The sequence below is a fragment of the Trichoderma aggressivum genome (genome assembly GCF_033847375.1).
Source record: "Trichoderma aggressivum f. europaeum strain CBS 100526 chromosome Unknown scaffold_042, whole genome shotgun sequence".
Lineage (NCBI taxonomy): Eukaryota > Fungi > Ascomycota > Sordariomycetes > Hypocreales > Hypocreaceae > Trichoderma > Trichoderma aggressivum.
The window spans coordinates 311935-330992 of record NW_026946408.1 but is presented as its reverse complement, the minus strand read 5'-3'; the positions used below and the strand labels follow the sequence as shown (position 1 = coordinate 330992).

The 19058-nt window shown below is 52.9% G+C and overlaps 5 protein-coding genes across 5 annotated transcripts; 3 read left to right on the top strand and 2 right to left on the bottom strand.

The window, feature by feature from the left end:
* Nucleotides 1–340: 340 nt before the first annotated feature.
* Nucleotides 341–1870, top strand: Triagg1_8569 (uncharacterized protein; the record flags this gene model as incomplete). Its single annotated transcript, XM_062903430.1, has 4 exons — nt 341–481; nt 569–1188; nt 1268–1574; nt 1685–1870. The coding sequence occupies 4 exons, from the start codon at nt 341–343 to the stop codon at nt 1868–1870; spliced, it is 1254 nt and encodes a 417-aa protein (XP_062752565.1).
* Nucleotides 1871–2545: 675 nt separating this feature from the next.
* On the bottom strand, nt 2546–5260 carry Triagg1_8568 (uncharacterized protein; the record flags this gene model as incomplete). Its single annotated transcript, XM_062903429.1, has 1 exon — nt 2546–5260. One exon carries the CDS (start codon nt 5258–5260, stop codon nt 2546–2548), a length of 2715 nt encoding a protein of 904 aa, XP_062752564.1.
* A 3710-nt stretch (nt 5261–8970) lies between these two features.
* Triagg1_8567 (uncharacterized protein) lies at nt 8971–10119 on the top strand (the record flags this gene model as incomplete). Its single annotated transcript, XM_062903427.1, has 1 exon — nt 8971–10119. The coding sequence occupies one exon, from the start codon at nt 8971–8973 to the stop codon at nt 10117–10119; it is 1149 nt and encodes a 382-aa protein (XP_062752563.1).
* A 2087-nt stretch (nt 10120–12206) lies between these two features.
* Nucleotides 12207–13054, bottom strand: Triagg1_8566 (uncharacterized protein; the record flags this gene model as incomplete). The annotated part of the gene is made up of 4 exons (XM_062903426.1): nt 12207–12501; nt 12569–12687; nt 12775–12833; nt 12907–13054. 4 exons carry the CDS (start codon nt 13052–13054, stop codon nt 12207–12209), a joined length of 621 nt encoding a protein of 206 aa, XP_062752562.1.
* Nucleotides 13055–14829: 1775 nt separating this feature from the next.
* Triagg1_8565 (uncharacterized protein) lies at nt 14830–17431 on the top strand (the record flags this gene model as incomplete). Its single annotated transcript, XM_062903425.1, has 2 exons — nt 14830–17155; nt 17217–17431. 2 exons carry the CDS (start codon nt 14830–14832, stop codon nt 17429–17431), a joined length of 2541 nt encoding a protein of 846 aa, XP_062752561.1.
* Between the last annotated feature and the right edge of the window lie 1627 nt (nt 17432–19058).

Genomic DNA, 19058 nt, shown 5'->3' with positions numbered 1-19058 from the left:
ATGATACAACATGTCTAAAGCGCCACCTGCATGCCATATTATGTATTGATCACGGAATCCAAAAGTACAGTCATCACAGCTGCAATTGCATTACATTCTGTACCACATCCTGGCAATACAATTGAAGCTCGTCCATGTCCAATCCAGGCACATGCAACCAATAACATCACAGAACACCTCAAAAAGTGGATCACCGGCACCATCAACGATTCGTGTCTTTCTGGCGTGTCTCGATTAGGCGATGCATCACTCGACAGCCAAATCATCATCAACCACCTTTTTTTGTTCTTCTTCTTCTTTTAGAGCCATTGGCCAAGGAAATCTCAGGCTGTTCGACGCAATGGCTCGTAGCAGCGCCTGCAAGACTTTGGCTGCGTCATGCGTCTTCTTGCTGGCGGCCTGTGCGGCGGCATCGCACGTCAAGGGAGCCCCAGCAGCCATCGAGAGTCTAAGCTTGGAGGAGCTTGATGGCCAGCTTCAGGTATGTTTAGCAGGATGGATAGTAGAGAAAACACACACAACATCTATAGCAGTGCTAACTGAAGCCCTTGCCTTCCCGCGCCTCTAGACATGCCCCGTCATCCAGGAACTCAACGCCGCCAAGCGGGCGCATTTCGAAACCGCGCCCTCCTCCCTCACGACGAAGCTCTTCTCCGTGCTCTTCCCCGGCTCGCCCGCCGTCAACGCCCTCCTCGCCACGCTCTACATCTCCGGCCCGCCCAACTTCCTGCTGGCCCTCGTCCCGACCAACATCGACCCTTCCTCGCTGTCCGTCATGGTGGCCTTTGCCGTGGGCGGGCTGCTGGGCGACACGCTCTTCCACCTGCTGCCCGAGATCTTTGTCGGCGAGGACGAGCCGGACAGGGCCCGGTTTGTGCTCGTCGAGCCGAACCGCAACCTCATCCTCGGACTGGGCATCTTGGTCGGCTTCATGACGTTTGTGGCCATGGACAAGGGACTGCGGATTGCGACGGGTGGCGCTGGACACGATCACTCCCACGGACATTCGCATGATGAGGGACGTGTTGCGAACGCGGATGTCGGCATCTCCACGGGGGCAAACACGCTCAAGAACGAGGCTAAATCGCGAAAGACGAACAAGGGCGACAAGCAGAGCCGAGTCGACGAGTCGAAGCAGCTCAAGGAGATCAACCCCAGCGTAAAGCTAGGAGGCTATCTCAACCTAATGTAAGCCATCTCAGCATCTCAACACTCCTCTACCAGAAACACCAAACCAAAATACTAAACCACCCCGCTCCCTCTCCAGCGCCGACTTCACCCACAACATCACCGACGGCCTCGCCATGTCCGCCAGCTTCTACGCCTCCCCCACCATCGGCGCAACCACCACCGTCGCCGTCTTCTTCCACGAGATCCCCCACGAGGTCGGCGACTTTGCCCTCCTCGTCCAGTCCGGCTTCTCCAAGCGCGCCGCCATGGCCTCCCAGTTCGTCACCGCCATCGGCGCCTTCATGGGCACCCTCATCGGCATCGCCGTCCAGGAGTTTGGCTCCGGCGCCGGTGACGACGGCGAGAGCATGGCCCGGAACGCGGGTCTGTGGGGGACGAGCCTTGTAAGTTTCAACACTCCCCCCCCCCCTATTTCACCCCTTTTTCTCTCTCTCTCGAATATGTGATGATTTCCCTTGGATGGCCCTGATATTAATATGTGTGTTTTTGTTAGACATGGGGCGACATGTTGCTGCCTTTCACGGCCGGAACTTTCTTATACGTCGGCACCGTCGCCGTCATCCCGGAACTGCTAGAGACTGGTCCCAACAAGATGCTAGAGCTGCGCAAGACGCTGACGCAATTCACAGCCGTTGCTGTCGGCGCGGGCATCATGCTGTACATTTCATGGCACGAGTAAAAGAAATCGACAACTAGAGGGGGGGCAATATATAGAAATAGACACACTAGATCTGTCAAGCCCATCATCTTCCAGACATCTGAGCATATTAAACAAAGATCCTGACTCAGTTCTGCTATATAGTGTACGATAAGAAGACTCAAAAAAAAAACGGCGTCAACTTGAAAGAAATCGGGGCGCAATACTTGTGCATCATATCCTTATTCATCAAATGTAATGAAAAATAAAAACTACTCATAAACCAATGTTTAGGCCCCATTCCTCCTCCTAACCCGGTATACCATCCAACAATGAAACAGTCCACCCATCCATCCCATCTATACAAATAGCCTCATGCCCATCCCATCAGTGAAGAAGAAGAAGAAAAGAAAAAGAAAAAAAGAAGGAGCAAAACGTCGGTATCTTGAAGAGAAGAGAGAAGAAAGAAAAAGAAAAACAGTGAATATGATGCGCAATCCCCAACAGTAATTCCTCCATCTCTCCCGTATGCCATGCAAAGCAGCCAGCCCTCCATCCATTGTCTCATCACTAGCAAACTCAAGTCTCATTTCAATAGACATGGTACTTTGTTTTTAGGTATGCTTCTTGTTATTTTTGTTTTTTCGAGTTGAGATGTATTGGTTGGAGAGCTTTTGGTGGTATCATTTGGTATCATTTCTTTCATGCGTGCATCCCCTAATCCTGGAAAAACTTGATGACTTGCTGCAAATCTCTCAAGCCGACGCCGTGCTTGGGGTAGCAAATGTACACCTCTTCACCGAGGGCACCAAACTTGGACCGGAAACCAGCCTTTCTGCGCAGCCCAAGACTCTCGACAATGGAACGGTAGGTGGTGGCAAGGAACTTGGCCCGGATGCCGTGAAGGTGCTCGCCAGGGGTCAGCTTCTCCGACACGCCGACACCAAACGTCACCTGTCCAGTGACGCACGACAGCGCGTGCTCAATGAGGACCTCGATGGCGCCGTTGACGGCTCCGGGGAAGTCCAGAGCCCACTTGACCTGCCAGCCGTGGCGGGGAGACAGCTTGGCCAAGACGACCATGGCGTGCACCTTGCCGTCCTTCTCGGCGGCAAAGTAGCGGCGGTGCTCCGGGTCGACCCAGGGGCGCACCTCGGTCAAGTGCACCTGCTTGCCCTTGCGGTTGGCCTTCCAGGCCTCAATGGCCGGGTCGGCGCGCGAGATGAAGTCCTCATCGGGCTTGACTTCGTGAATCTTGACGCCTTCACGCTCGACTCGGCGGGCCTTGGGTCCGCCAGCCGGGCTCTGGTGTCTCGCGGTGTCGACACGCTGCTCCTCGGTACAAGAGAGGGTTCGCCAGCCCATGTCGTGCGCCAGAATCCTCTGCACGTCGTACGAGACAAGCATCCACATGGGGACGAGCTTGAGCTCAGTCACGACGTACTTGACAAACGACGAGACGACGTCCTTGTACTGCGACTTATCGCAGAGAGGATCGCCAGTAATCATGGCAAACTTCTCCTGCTTGACATATCCAATGGCGGCGCCAGACTTGTGTCTCCAAATCTCGAATCGCTCGTCCAGCCAAGAGGTGTTGGAAGCATCGCCGTAGTTGGCAATGAGCTTCTCGACCGGGGGGGTATGGAGTGCGGCATACTGCTTGGTGGTGTCGGCCTCGGGGTGGGGCAGGCCGGGCTTGCGGTCGGGGAGAGACTTGGGGTCGCGGTAGAAGAGCGAGGCGTTTCGCACGTCTCCGAGCTCGAGCATCCAGGTCACGATACGCTCGAGACCAAGACCGGCTCCAGCGTGTGGCGGCGCGCCGAGGTCGAAACCGGCCATGTACTCTTCCATGCCCTCTTCGGCAATGCCGGCGGCAGACATGTTGGCACGCAGCTCTGTGGCATCGTGGATACGCTGACCACCGGAGCAAATCTCCTGGCCGCGGATGAAGATGTCAAAGGACCGGGTCCACCTGGGGTCTTCGGGGTCTTTGTGGGTATAGAAGGGGCGGGCGTTTGTGGGGAAGCGGTCCAGCACGTAGTAATCGGTGTTGTACTTTTCTCTAACAAGCTCGCCCAGTCGGATCTCGTCAGAAGTAGAGAGATCCTCCTCGGGAGCCTCACGACCGTCGTCTCGGAGCATCTGGAGGCCGTCTCGGAAGTCGAGAATCAGCGTCTCGTCCAGGTACTTGAACTCGCTGCTGGGCCATCGCTGCTTGAGGACCTCGACCTCGGGCATGGCGTAGACGGCCTTGAAGACGTTCTTGAGGAACTCGTCAAGCACCTGGATGACCTCGTGGTAGTCGTGCTCAATAGCCATTTCAATGTCCAGACCGGTGTACTCGGTCAGATGGCGATGAGTGTTTGAGTTTTCGGCACGGAAAACAGGACCGATTTCATAGACACGACCAAAGTCGGCAGAGACAGACATTTGCTTGGCGAGCTGGGGGCTCTGGGCCAAGAAGGCCTTGCGGCCAAAGTAGTTGACCTTGAAGACGGAGGCGCCGCTCTCAGTGGCAGCAGGCTGCAGCTTGGGGGTGTTGATCTCTACAAAGCCGTAGCCCTCGAGGGTGTCGCGGAACTGGCGAGAGACCATGGATCGGATGCGGAACAGGGCCTGGTTGGCCGGGTGTCGCAGATCAAGAATACGCGACGACATGCGGTTGCGCATGGCCTCGGGAGGTCTGTAGACGCTGAAGGGGGCGCTCTGGGCCGGGTTCACAAGCCACAGGCCATGGATATCAACCTCGGCGTGGGAGACGGTGGCGGATCGGACAGGCTCGGGAGGCGCCTTGAGAACACCGTTGACCTGAAGCAGCGACTCGGCAGGAAGCTTCTGCACCCACTGGACCATTTCCATGTTTTCTCTAGAAAGGACACCCTGGATAGAAAAGGTCTGGTCGCGGAGAAGAAGGAAGTCGAGGGCCTTGGAAAGCTGGCGCTGGGTGTGAATGCGGCCACGGAAGTTGACCTCGGTGCCGATGGGCAGCGAGTCCAGCTCGGCGATGGTGTTGAGCTCATACGGGTGCGTCGGCCAGTCAGAGCCGCTGCTGCGCACGCTGTCAAACGACGTGGTCGAGTTGTCCATGCTGGATCGCGGAGAGCCCTGGGCCGACCTACGACCGCCTCCCTCGTTCATCGACGCCAGAATCTGGCGCGTAGCCTCGCTGTGGACGGCCGGAGCAACGGGCGAGTTGGGGATGGACAGGGACGAAGCCACCGGGGTGGCAGAAGAAGTGGGCGTGGCACTCATCATGTACTGATGGTAGCTGTTGCGGTTGGAGCTGATGCCGCCATACGCCTTGGGGAGATGGTCGCGAGGCACGGAACGATCAGGGCTTGCTCGCCGGCTGCTTCTCGTGCTGTTGGAGCGCAAGGGGAGGCCAAAGGCCGATAGGATGGGGGAGTTTCTCCCGCTATCGGTGCCCGGCATGGTGGTGGATAGATATAGATATGCCGGTAGATGAAGATGACGAGCGTCTCTTGGACTGAAGGGAACTGAGTTCCGTTGGTGACGGAAGTACTAATAAGGACGCACGAGTAGCCCCTGGTTTATCGCCGCCCAAAGCCCGCGGAATCGCTGAATTGATTGGCCGGTTGAGTTGCAAGTTGCGCAAGGAACGAAGGAAGTGTGTGGCAGCGACAACTGGGTGTGCTGTGCTTGTGTTTGGCCGTCCGGAGCTCGCGGGGTTGCTTGGCGGGGTCGCAATCAGTCCAGAAGAGCAGATGCTTGCTGCAGCTGACTGGGGCTTCTCTAATTGGTGCGGCGCTACGGTTCCCCTTCTGGAGTGATGATGTTATCGAAGCCCCTGCCCTGACGGCTTTTGCGTCGTTTTTTTTTTTTCGCCTTCGCTGCGATCGCTTCACTGCAATGACGTTGGACTGAATCACGACAGGATTCGAGGCGAAAGCTGTCGAGTGGTTGCTGGGGGGATTTGATTTTTGATTCGCCGGCGGCAGCTATTTTTGGCTCTTCTGGGAATATTAACCGGTAGTTGATACTGTATCTCGGAGGGAGGGGTGGCTAGCACCAGAAAGAGTGGGAGCAGAGGCAAAGTTGAATGTTGAGATTTGATGGATATGTTTTCCTTATGCTCTGGGGTATTTCATGCGCGCGAGTCAACGGCAGGATGGAGAGATGAAAAGGGAGGAGGGGAGGCGGCAATGGCTCTTACTGAGGCTGCTCAAGCCTTATATAATACAGCCAGCAACTTCAAAGAGGGTGCAATGCAAGCGTCTCTGACCGGGGTGACAAAGACAAGAGAAGAAAGAAGAAAAAAAACTCGAATCCATCGATGCCAAATCACAGACTCAGCAGAGACGCAAATGGCCGGGTGCCGAACCGAGCTACGAGGCCGCGACTTGCCCACTCCAACTCCTCGGCAACGCTCGTGAACTGAGGCACTACTACGGAGTATACTAACCTGACAGTAACAGTCACAGTTCACAGGTAACCCAGATCTCCACCACCTCGACTTTAGACTCCGCCCGAACCCGACAGCCTATCCGCCTAGCACGTTGGACGCGGAATTCTTGGTGTCATTGGGTGGCAGGCGAGAGGGGGGAACCGGTGTTAATTGGCGGTTGGGGGTGCCATTTCATGCCATCAAATTAGTTAGCAATTATCTAAGCGCATGCATGCAGGATTTTGCGTCCACAGCAAGGTTCAATGTTGCCAGGATCCATGGATCTCTCTCTGTTTTTAGGGCCCTGGTTGGCGGCTGGCCTGTGAAATTCTCCTCCGTTAGCTCGCGCTTTCGGCCGGCACTGCTGCTAGGCATTTTCCATCCCGGCGTCACACGACGGATTCAACGCTGTGCTGAGGCGACAATCGGGCAGCCGCATTCAGCGCGCGGGCGACGGACTCTAGATAGGGCGCGAGAGGGCAGATGTAGAAACCGGCCTTGCTTGGGGTTCCCCCCAGCTGAAACCGCTTTGCACATGATGAATAATACGGGTGCATACATGGGGGAGGTATCAGCACATATGCAGGTGAAATTCTACAGGCCTGCATGGCCCCATGATGTAATTGAGTCTGAGTTCTCTTGTGCCTCTGCCTCTGCCTCTGCCTCTGCCTCTGCCTCTTCAGTCCTCCCTGATGGTACTCGTACATACTCGTAGGTTGGAATCAAGTGCCAGCATGGACCGCTCTCATGGGTACCTTTGCAGTGTGTACGCGTACCTGGGAAGACGCCGCGGCTGCGAATTGCATCGCTAGTGCTGGCATTGGTGGTATTGGATGGTGAGTGACATTTTGCAGAATTTTCTTCGGGTGCCGCCTAAATCCTCGTATAGTGCACACAGCACATACGACCTCAGTACAGTACAGTATGAAGCAGTCACACACCAACTTGGAATGCTGACATGAGAGATTTGCGAGCTAGCCAACCACAGGCCAGTCAGAGGACTCAGAACATCTGCCGGGCGTTCTTGATCTCTGCGCTACTCAACACTTGCAGCGCAACAAGGAGAATCCTCTCAAAGGCTGCCCCCTATGCCTTATCAGGGCGTTTGCTAGCAGCGCTGCTACTGGGCAGGATTTGCCTGTTTCGCCGCCGAGGTCGGGCACCTTGGTAGTTCAGTCCAGTCTATCGCGTGGGATGAATGAATACACGTTGATGTCAATATTCACGCATGTGTTACATACAGCACACACGATAATCATTCAAGCAACGCACTCAGCAGTCTGCATTCGGTGTTTGGGCACTCCTAGTGAAATGCCATATAATGACGTCAATCTCTGTAATTGCGTACGTGCAAGACTCCCACAAGGCCAAGACGGGAACCACAACAAAAGAGACACATGGGAATCTGCATCGATGCACGGGCCGGCCATCGCGCGATCAGGTCGCCAAGCAGGCCATCATACTAATGAACAGGTCCAGGTCCAGGTCCAGGTCCAGGATCTTTGTCTGCAGCTCAACCAAACCCATCCGACGTCATGGCAGGTCTGTGCTCGCTTTTCCAGCTTCTTCTACGGAGCCCGTTGCCGGACCCATGCAAGGAATTACGGAGTAGCCTCTCCGTTGTTGCTGGGGGTTGCTGCACTGCTACCGCACTGCATGTAATAGTATCGAAATGCTGATGGCGTCTGTTGCCCAGCTTTCTAGAAGTTCGCATCTCGTACTTGGAAGACGGCCAAACTGCAACTTAACAATGGACTGTGGCTGGCTCAACAAAATCTGCCCAACCCTGAACCCAACTGCCTCGTTCCATCATGGCCCAGCGCCAGATCATACCTAGTTACCACCAACACCAACCTCTTGCCTCCTCAACTCCTCTTCAGCCCGTCCAAACCACCAAATACGAGCAGCGTCCCCCAAAGAAGCTTTTCGGTGATCCCAACTCTGCTAGCGCCAGTCCCGACGCTGCCGAACCCGCTTCCGTCTCTCATGTCGCAGCGTCTCCACGAAATAGATCAAACCATCCCACCAGCTATTAGTGATTAGTCCGTTGTTGCAGCCAATTGAGGGTTCCATGCAAGCCTTTTTCTTCCTTTTCCTCTTTTACCTCCGTAGGAAGTCCGCACAGTAAGTTAGGCTCTATTATGTGTGCATCTCGCGGGTGGCCATCCTCACACTCACACCTCAACGATAGTAGGGCCGTTGGATACCTTAAGTAACAACTTAGTAATAAGCCCTAAGGGGGGGAGCCACTTGGACTCGTAGAAACAGGGCAAAACGATGCGGTACCTGCCAGTACTCCGCATCCCCCAACGTACATGTATATCAACGACCTCGGGGTACCGATGACGCGTTATCCAGACTGCAGAAGAACAACCGCAACGTGGCAAAACACAGCGCCGACGGTTCATCATCGCCATCGCAACCAAGTATCGCTCAGTACCTCATCTCATCTTGCCCTTTTCCATCTAGAATAAGCCGTACCTTTTCCGTGCCTCGTGCGCCACCACTCATCTGATCAAAACTTTTTCTCCTCTTCCTTTTCCAATCTTTCCATCTCACCGGCACTGGCTTCGCTCCACGCCCCTCTCCCTCCATTCACCCCGCCAGTCTCATCTCATCCCCAGCACAGCCAATCCGCGTTCGCCCAGCCTTTCCGCAAGTCTGCCTGTATAGCAGCCCAAACCGTCCTTTCTCTTGAAATAGATTCGAGGCGGATGACCCTGAGCGCGCCTCCCACATGGAGATCGTCCCGGAACCCATCAGGAAACCGACAGTCCCGGAGCCGGATGACTATGTCAACCCCTTGGAGGCAAGTTCCCGCTGGACCCTGAATGCGCGTGCTCAGGCCATCCGCTATGCCTCCAGCCTCGGCTTCAGCATCGCCAACCGCACTGAGCCTGCCGCACCCACGCCGTCCACCGAGTTCTGGGTTGACTCGACGCTCGCCGAAGCCAAGGGCCCCAAGAAGATCCGCGTCGAGGTCTGGACGCCGCCGCGCCTGGCCATCGGGCCTCGTGCCGCTGTCGTGGCCCTTCACGGGGGTGGATGGATTCTCGGCCAGGGCACCGACAATGCGCGCTGGGCATGCGCCGTCATGACCTCGCTGGACGCCGTCGTCTTCACTGTCAACTATCGCCTGGCCCCCAATTACCCGTTCCCGACGCCCATTGAGGACTGCGTCGATGCCATCTTGCAGATTGCGAAACGAGCCGCGCAGTTTGGCATCGACCCCAATCGTATGATCCTCTCGGGATTCTCCGCGGGTGCCACCACGGCCCTCTCCAGCTGGCTCATTCTGAAAGAGCCGGCGCGCTGGAACTACACGCTGCCATTCGCCGTCCCTCGCATCACCGGCCTCGTGCTCTTCTATCCCGGCCTGGACTGGACAATCAACCGGGCAGACAAGAGGCTTAGTTGCGCCCGTCCCGATCTCACGCTGTCCAAGGGCCTGACGGACCTCATCGATGCCTCTTACGTCTATCCTGCCATTCCTCGTCATGATCGCGCCGACCTGAGGCTCTCCCCGGGCCTGATGTCGGATGAGCTCATGAAGAATTTGCCGCCCATCCACTTGTGCTTATGCGAATATGACATGCTTCTCGCCGAGGGTCTCCGCTTCTCTGAAAGACTAAAGTCCCTGCAGAAGACGGTAACCGTCCGCGTCGTCGCAAAGGAAAAGCATGCATGGGACTGCCCCCCGCCAATGGTGCAAAAGGAGAGCGTCGAGGTCGAATATGGAGAGGCAACGCAGGCCATTGCCAATTGGCTGGGCCAGGAGCACGACACGGACAGGGAGTCGATGCGGTCCATGAAGACGAAGCGTCTGCGGATCCCCCGGCCTAGCTTCATGGGTCTCAGGTCGAAATCAACAATAGGCCCTTTCTGAGTACTCTGTACTGTCCTTTTGATTTCACTTTTCCTTGATTGGAAGCCTGCAGCGTTTCGAATTTTTCTTTTCTTTTCTTTTTTTCCCTTTTTTTCCTTTTTTTTTCACCATCCTCTCTGATTACCTCAGCCTTTTCGTGTGCTGGGTAGACAAGAATTAGTAGACAAGACAAGAGATGCGTGCATGGGGCAAGGCTACACCCAGGAGAATGCTACTGTATTTAGCGAATGGTTATTACTGGCGTTGGGGCATGCATAGAAGCGGCGAACTGGAGAAACCCGTGTTTATACGATATAAACGGGAAATGCCTGACAAGATTTCAACGTTAAATTTTACTTCCTCAAGTTTTACTTCCCATCTTATTTACAAAAATTGAATATACTCGATCATCTTATGTCATCACTAGCCATTCTTTAATCAACTCAAAGTCTATAACAATATAAGACGAGAGATGGAGCAGGTTGTCTCACGCCTCTCATCGCCCACCCCCCTCATTACATCTCTTCCTAATGCAAGCTGCCGGCGGTCACATCCGCGGCGTTGAGCATGAATAGCCAATCGAATCAACACTTGAACTTAGCTTTAGCCCTTTCACTTCACACTTCCACGGGAGCCGGAAGTCGAAGTGGATTTTGAGTGCCTCGATGCGGGTCGAGCACGTGGATTAAAGGGTTCAATGCCGGCTACGGGGGGGATCGATTGGTTTGTTTTGCTTGGCACGATTCGCCGGAAGGGCGCCTGACTACAAAGTAACCTTCATGAGTTAGTTATATGGGGTGCTGCTATTCGTTGCGGCACAGTATGATATATAGTAGAGGGGGGTGGGATTTTCTGGTCTGGGAAGCTATTTTTGTGGTTGCTCGGCTCGGAAGGTTCGGATAGGCTATGCGGGATCACGGGGGGGGGGATGAGCACGAGGTGGCTTGATCATGTCGCGTGTGATTTTGGAAGTCAAGTTAAGAAGTTTGGGGATTTGATGGAAGGAATGCGGGTTAATTAGAGTGCTGACGAGATTGGGGTGGCTTGAAGGGACGATGTGCCGGAGGATGGGGGGTGGTTTTTTGAAAACGTAGATGGAGGGGGGTGGTTATTTGGTGGTTTTGGGGTTATACGGCTTTGAGATGATTCACGTGGGGGAGGGGAATATAGACACATGATGCTATCGATGGCTGTGATGGAAGGGATTCCTGGATGGGTGATTTGTTTGGATGATGTGGGTGAGATGTGTGCTAACCTGGAGGATGGTGATGGTGGAGATGGCTGCATTTTGACTATGGGCTTTGAAGAGGCGATGGGTGTGGCTGTTTTTCATTGGGGTTTTATTGTAATAATTTACTGACGATTTAATTTGATCTTATTTGCTGTGTTATATGATGGTGATGGGGATTCATGTGGAACAGTATCTACCTATATGTAATTTGTATGGATAACGTGTGTTAACTTGCAGTGTATCATCAAGCCAATGGACGGACTTGTATCACACCGTCTATACTGAACAGGCATTTACAATCTTGAATCCAAATTTCTAGTCAAAATCATTTTTTCTACAATGTGGTTAATATTCTCCGTCATATGATGCCATATCCACGCTTGCCGGTATCTGGTATTCTGGGGCTAATCACCATTATGCAGTTATAATTACTATCAATGCCGTATTTTACGAGATATAGATAGCACCTGCCATTGAGTCCAAGTCTCTTTTACATTGAAACAGTGTGGAAAAAGGTAGATACGCTACTCGTTAACCATAGACTTACAGTTACTTCGCCTACATCTGTATAAGTCGAGGCAGAACTTGGCCAGAGCTGCACAATCAAGACTCTTACGCGACAAGCACCAATCCACCACCAAGTGCTCGCCAGATGCGTAGCACAATGATAAACTTGAATGTCACAACACTTTTAGGCATTCAACAGTACCACTATAATGTGTTGTATCAAAAGGCGCGCAGCTTTCAATTCATCTTCAAGACGCTAGTATATTTGACCCAGCTAATAATAAGATATACTCGCCTCATGTCGTTCCTTCGTAAAATTACTAATATGTACTAGAACGTGCTAACAAGGCCGCTTGCATGCCAGCCAAATTTACCACTTAGCCTCCTTGCTCTCAACAAAGCCCTTCAGAATGCCGACAATCTTCTCCAGAGCGGCCAGGTAGACCCTCAGGTCGGAGGAGACCTTGTCCTGGTCAGCTCCGAGTTTGGTATAGAAGTCGGCGCGGTAAGGGCAGGCGCTCATGGCAGCGCTGAAGACGGGCTTGATCAGGAAGCTGTGGTGAGGCTTGAGGGTCGAGCCATAGGCGGTTCGGAAAGAGTCGGCAAGCTCCTCGGAGGGGTTGGCGACGTTGGCGCTGAGGGCAAGGCAAGTAAACTCGAGACCACTGATTCGGGAGTCCATGGTTAGCAACACGGCTCTTCAAGCGGGAAGGACAAGGTTAGGTTACGTACCGGACAAGCCACAGGAGACCCTCGGTGGCAGTGTGCTTCTTGGTCTTGAGCTCGTTGCGGACGAGGTCCTGGATGTTATCAGACTCGGCGGGGGCGGCGAGCTGACGCTCACGGAGTTTCTATGCGTGAAACAAACACGTCAGCTACTGAACATGCATCCAATTGACCAGCCACTTTCCAGATGGACTTGGGAGCCCGACACCTACCTTGACGTTGCCCAGCATGTCGTTCTTGACAGGGGAGAAAGCAACAGAGCCGAGAACATCTAGACGAACAGAATGGTTAGACACAAAGCTCTTCCCGGAGCATTGGAGCGAATGGACGCAGCAGCAACCTACCAAACATGGTGGTCAGGGACTCGGCAGCATCGAGGAACTGGGTGGTAGCAATGGCATTGCCCTTGTCGGCATCAATGGGCACGTCGACAAAGGACTGCTTGAAGGTGTGGACGATGGTGGCGCCCTCGGGGATGGCAAGAGCAGACATGATGACTTGATTTTTGGTGTTTCTTTTCCTTTTTGTTTTGGAATTCTTCTAGACGGGAGGGGGAAAATAGAGACGAATTGAAGCTGGGGGAGAAGAGACAAAAGTTGAGTATCAGGTCGTAAGTCGGTGAATGCTCGACATTGTGCTTGGGAGCTGGTGGGGGCAAGAGGCTCAGGTGGGGTTTTGGCCAGGTGTCTCAGGAGAATGCGAGAAAGGGGTCAAGGGTCAGGGAGATTTACGGGGCGGACCGGGATGTACCTTTGCGTGGTTGGGTTGGTGAAGAGGTACCTACTTGCATGCTAGGTACAGGTACCTACCTAGGTACATGAAACCATTCGATATACGAGGTTTGGCTGCTATGCTTTGCTTGAATTCAATTCAGTAACCTGTTATAAAGACGGTGAGGATTTGGGAGGCTGGGGATTTGTAATTGTATTCCATAGTACCCAATGTGTAGAGATGGTACTTGCATGTAGCTCGGTGTACGCAATGCCGTTCAAGTAGGTATTCCACCATCAATGCTTGAATCAGATACTTGAGGGCTCGCCAATTGGAACACGTCCGTCGTGCTGCATGTGCATGTACTCCGCATTTATCGAGGCATGGCATTGGTTTCACCCGATCGCTGCCAGTGCTTGGAGGCTTACATAAGGCAGCGTCAGGCCTCATGGCAAGGCCTCGGTGGATCTTCTTACGCGTCCGTTGAACACATGTGAATTATGATCAAACCCGTTTACCCGTACGAGTACGAGTATATGTCACCACACAGTTTCATCGTCTTGGAATTGAAAACAGCGGCAGAGAGATCCCCCTTTCCTGTTATCATGTTCAAAGTCGGAGGATTTACAGCAAATCTCCATCTAATTTTGCCTCCATCCACACGTGCCTTGCGCATGGCTTGAGGCATCTCGCTTCGATGCAGCTAGCTCAGATCTTCCGAGATTCAGCATTCAAACAATGAGATCCATTCGCACCCTCTAACATTATTCATATAACCTTGGTGAAATACTAAAGCAACAACTAAACACGAGGGGACAAAGCAAAACAATCAATCGCATTGGTGGCTACGTCACTGTCATCTTGTCCAGCTGCTTTTTCATTTAGGTAACTCTCCAGGGTCCTTGATGGTCATGACGTCACGATTCTACCGCTGCAATAAGGCAGCCCCTCCACTCAATCAGCCTCCATCCGAAACCTGCCAAACAAATATTCGGTGTCACACAACCAAAAAAAAACTTGAATAGTTAGCCAAGGTCATGTCAATGCATCAATGCAACCGAATAGACTTAGCTGACGGAAATTGGCTTTGCATTAGCTGCCCATTTCACCAATCTGGAGCCACGAATCTCTGCTTTCATTCGATATCAGCCCCGTGGCGCCGCCAACATCTGCCTCCAGCTGCTCTCCCCCCCTCAAAGAAAGCTGTGTTACCCGGTGATGTGCAGGGTTGGTTCAGCTAGCTCTCTTCGGGTCGATCCTTCGTCATGGTCTCATCCCGTCAAAGTCTGCTGAGCTTGGACCCCCGCTTCCTTGATGGCCTCGTCTTGGCATGGCCAGCATTCCAGCTATATAAACCTCCGGATATTGTGCTCTATGAGAACCTCCCATGTCGTCATGTCCTCGTGAAACCATTGAATTGCTTTATGACCTTTGAATCGTCTTTTTTTTCGACGGCCGATTCCTCAGACTGTGACGTTCATTTCCAACTCGTGTCCTTGCAACGAAGCCCCTACGGCCTAACCAGTAGATTTATTCCATCATTTTCAGCAATCGAGATGGCGGCCCCAAAGCCCGCACAACATAGTGGACATGGCTTCCACGGCTTCATGGACAGCTTGAAGGGCAAGCTCCATGATTCCAAGCTAAAAGACGCCAAAGTAGCCGTATCAAACAAGAAGCATCAGATTGGAAAGTTTGGCAACCTGTTCAACAGGGACCACCGCCACGACGAGGCGCACGAGATTCGCTGCGATAACAAGAGGACCAAGATCTGCGCCTCCCACCGTTTCCAGTCGTATTTCCCCGAGCGCGAAGGGAACCTTGTCAAGTGGTATGTGGATGGGCGGGATTACTTCTGGGCAGTATCCGTCGCTTTGGAAGAGGCCAAAGAAACAATCTACATTGAAGACTGGTGGCTCTCGCCAGAGCTCTTCCTGAGGCGGCCTCCACACCAGAAACAGGAATACAGGCTCGACCAGATTCTGAAACGAAAAGCAGAACAGGGAGTCAAGATCTATGTCATAGTCTACAAGGAGGTTGAAGCGGCGCTTACTTGCAATTCCGAACACACCAAACATGCCCTGCAAGCGCTCTGCCCAGAAGGCACTCCCGGATATAACAACATCAACATTATGCGGCATCCGGACCACAATGTGCTCGAAAATGCGGCAGATATGACAATGTACTGGGCTCACCATGAAAAGTTCATCGTCATCGACTATGCGATTGCTTTCATCGGCGGTCTCGATCTCTGTTTTGGGCGATGGGATGCTCACCATCATCCGCTGTCAGATATTCACCCGGATGAAGTGAAGTCAGAGGTTTGGCCCGGCCAGGATTTCAACAACAATCGAGTCATGGACTTTCAAAAGGTCCAGGATTGGCAAGACAACGAACTTAGCAAGGCGGATTACGGCCGGATGCCCTGGCACGACGTCTCCATGGCTGTCATCGGCCCTTGCGTGTATGATATCGCTGAGCATTTCGTTTTGCGGTGGAACTTTGTCAAACGTGACAAGTACAAGCGCGACGAGAGATTCGACTGGATTATACTAGAGGGCCGTGAAGGCGAGGACGAGGATTTGATCGGAGTACAGCGGCCAAAGTATCCACAGGGTGACTATCTCAGACACCCCCTGAACCCTCTGAGCACCAAGAATCTGCTCGGTCGAGGCACTGTTAATGCCCAGATCGTCAGATCCAGCGCCGACTGGTCCAGCGGGATCCTGACAGATCGATCCATTCAAAACGCATATGCAGAGGTCATTGCCACTGCGGAACACTACGTCTATATTGAGAACCAGTTCTTCATCACTGCTACCGGCGAGCACCAATCCCCGATCCACAACACCATTGGCGCGGCCATTGTTGAAGCCGTGGTTCGAGCAGGAAAAGAGGGCCGGAAATTCAGGGTAATTGTTATTATCCCTGCCGTTCCGGGGTTTGCAGGCGATCTTCGAGACAATGCCGCCTCTGGCACAAGAGCCATCATGGACTACCAGTACAAGTCAATATGTCGAGGAGAGCACTCCATCTTTGAGCAGGTCAAGGCTCAGGGAGTCGATCCCACCAAACACATCTTCTTCTTCAACTTGAGATCCTATGACCGCTTGAATAAGACTCCGGCGATTCATGAAGCGGAGCGGAAGACGGGCATCAAGTACCAGAAAGTCCAGCGAGCTCTTGCCGAAGAGATTATGGGCGAGGGAATCCATGGGACGTCTGATCCGATAGAGAACGAGAGAGACAACCACATGGGACAAGAAAAAGAAAAGGAGAAAGGCCGCAACGAGGCACTGCAAGCAAAGGAGATTTTTGAAAAGGCCAAACCCAAGGAAGAGGTCCAGACATCGACTTCTGTGGCACACCACGCCATGGCCGACCAAGAACCCTTAGAAGACGAGCCCTGGGCAGACCCGGAGTCCGAAATCAAGAACTGGATCCAAGAGGAGCTCTATGTGCATGCCAAGCTGCTGATTGCCGACGATCGAGTGGTGATTTGCGGCTCAAGCAACCTCAACGATCGCAGCCAGATGGGCAATCACGACAGCGAGCTGAGTATTGTCATGGAAGACAGCAATATCGTCAGAACGACTATGGACGGAAGGCCATTTGAAGCAGGATACCATGCGACGACATTGCGACGATTCCTTTGGCGAGAGCATCTCGGTCTTTTGCCCCCCCAAGACTTTGATGCCAAGGACGATATCAACGCACAGCCCCCTAGTGTCGAGCCCAATAACAACGTTTACGATAATGACGAGAGTTGGAAGTTTGTAGAGGATCCGCTGGGTGACGAGTTGTGGGATCTGTGGACAAGTCGAACAGACAAGAACACGGAGCTCTTCCGCCACCTCTTTCACGCCGATCCAGACGACCACAGTAAGTTTTAGGAGCAAATGAACAAAAAGCGCAAGTAGCACAAGCTAACCACGAGAGCTAGTCAAAACGTTTGACGACTACGATCGCTATCTGCCGCCCAGAGGCGTCAAGTCGGGGCACATTTTCGACCAGTTCATGCCGCCCGAGGAGGCGAAGAAGAAGCTGGCGCAGATCAAGGGGCATCTGGTGTGGATGCCGATGGACTTTTTGAAGGATGCCGAAATGGCGGAGCGGGGACTTCAGGTGAATTCGTGGACGGAGAGTGTGTATACTTGAGTGTCGTCTTTTGTTTTCTTTTGTTGTTATTGCTTAATAGGTACCTTGTCGATAGGGCCGCTGAGAGGGAAGCACTTGAAGTATCACCACAGGTAATGAATGATAAAAGACGAGAGCTGTAATGAATGAATGGGTATTGATTATCCGTCCATCCATCCATCCATTCATGAAATTTATGCACCGCGGCGCCTAAACCGTAGCTTCAGCCACATCGATGCATCATCGACCAATGCTTGCGGATTTCGTGCATCTACCAGAAACTCCGTTGCCGAAGCGCGGCCGCATATTCGGTCGCATCAAGCAAGGGGGTGGAAGGACAAGCGAAGCGAAGCCCTATGCGAGCAAACTCCCCAAGGAAGGTAAAGTAAAAGTCAAGTAGGTAGCAGCAGAAGTCCTTTTTTGTTGCTTTGTTTTTTTTTTTGTCACAGGCCAGTCATGTTACTCGATGATGGGCGTGAAAAAAAAAACGAGATTTGGGATACACCAGTAGCGGCTTGCGCTTGGGGACTGGAAGCGCCGGCGGTGGTGGCCAATGGTAGGGGCGAGATGGTCACATCACACGCATAAGCTTGGGTGACATGAGGGTTGATATGGGTGATGGAAAGGGCCGGTTGTTGACTCAGAGGGGGATATTTCGCTTTCCCCCCCTCTTTTTTGGATGTTTGAATGGGATTCTTGAATTTTGGGAAGTGGTTGGTTTTGGCGGGAGGTGAGAGTTGAAGGTGTTTGTGTGATGAGGATGAGGATGAGGATGAAGTTGAGTCGGTGAAGGTTGAAGCCGAAGAGTACTAGGCAGATGTCGGTGGGTGTCTTTGAGAGACTTGATTGAAAATTGACAAGGATAAAGAGGTAGAAGCGGAAGAAGAAGCACAACACATTATACGGCTTGGTAGTTGAGGCTATACTCGTACATCCTTGTCCCTGAACCCTTGTTTCTTTGATGGCCAAGTCGTCGGCAGGATTTGACAGCCAGCGGCCAACTCACCCAGACCCTTCAATTCCAGGTATAGAATGCATCCGCCGATATTCCCATTCACATCTATATATATATATATACATATGTATGTATTATGATTCTTTTTCTGTTTCAGCCTCTCCGTCTCCATGCATGTCGGCCCGTCAATGTGGTGTCTTCAGCAACCTGCAGGAAATGCTTGATTCATCCATGCTGGTCCAGGGGACCCCCCGTCCGCCATCAGCCGCTGTAGCGCCCCCGCAGTGGCTCTGGCTACAGCGGTCTAGCAGTACCTAACAGTACCTAACAGGCGCCGAGCCCCACGTTCGTTTGCCCAAACCCAATCCAGCGGCTATTCCTGAGCCGTCAATGGCATCACCAGAGCAAGCCCGGCAAATCACCAGTTGAGTCGTCCGTCCAATGCCAAAAGCCCTGGGCCTGGCTGCTTCTTGAATTACTGGTTGCTTTAGGCTTTTTTTGTTCTTCTCTTCGCAACGTTGATTTAATTTCATCTACATATCGTGCATCAAGCAATTCTACGCATCAACTCCATCGACCCAGATTGCTGCCCTCTGCTCTCTGTCTTCTGTCGTTGTCGCAGCTACATGTACATACAGATCAAGCAGAGACCCCGCTTCAGAAGCCAAATCCAACGACCACGAGATACAAAGG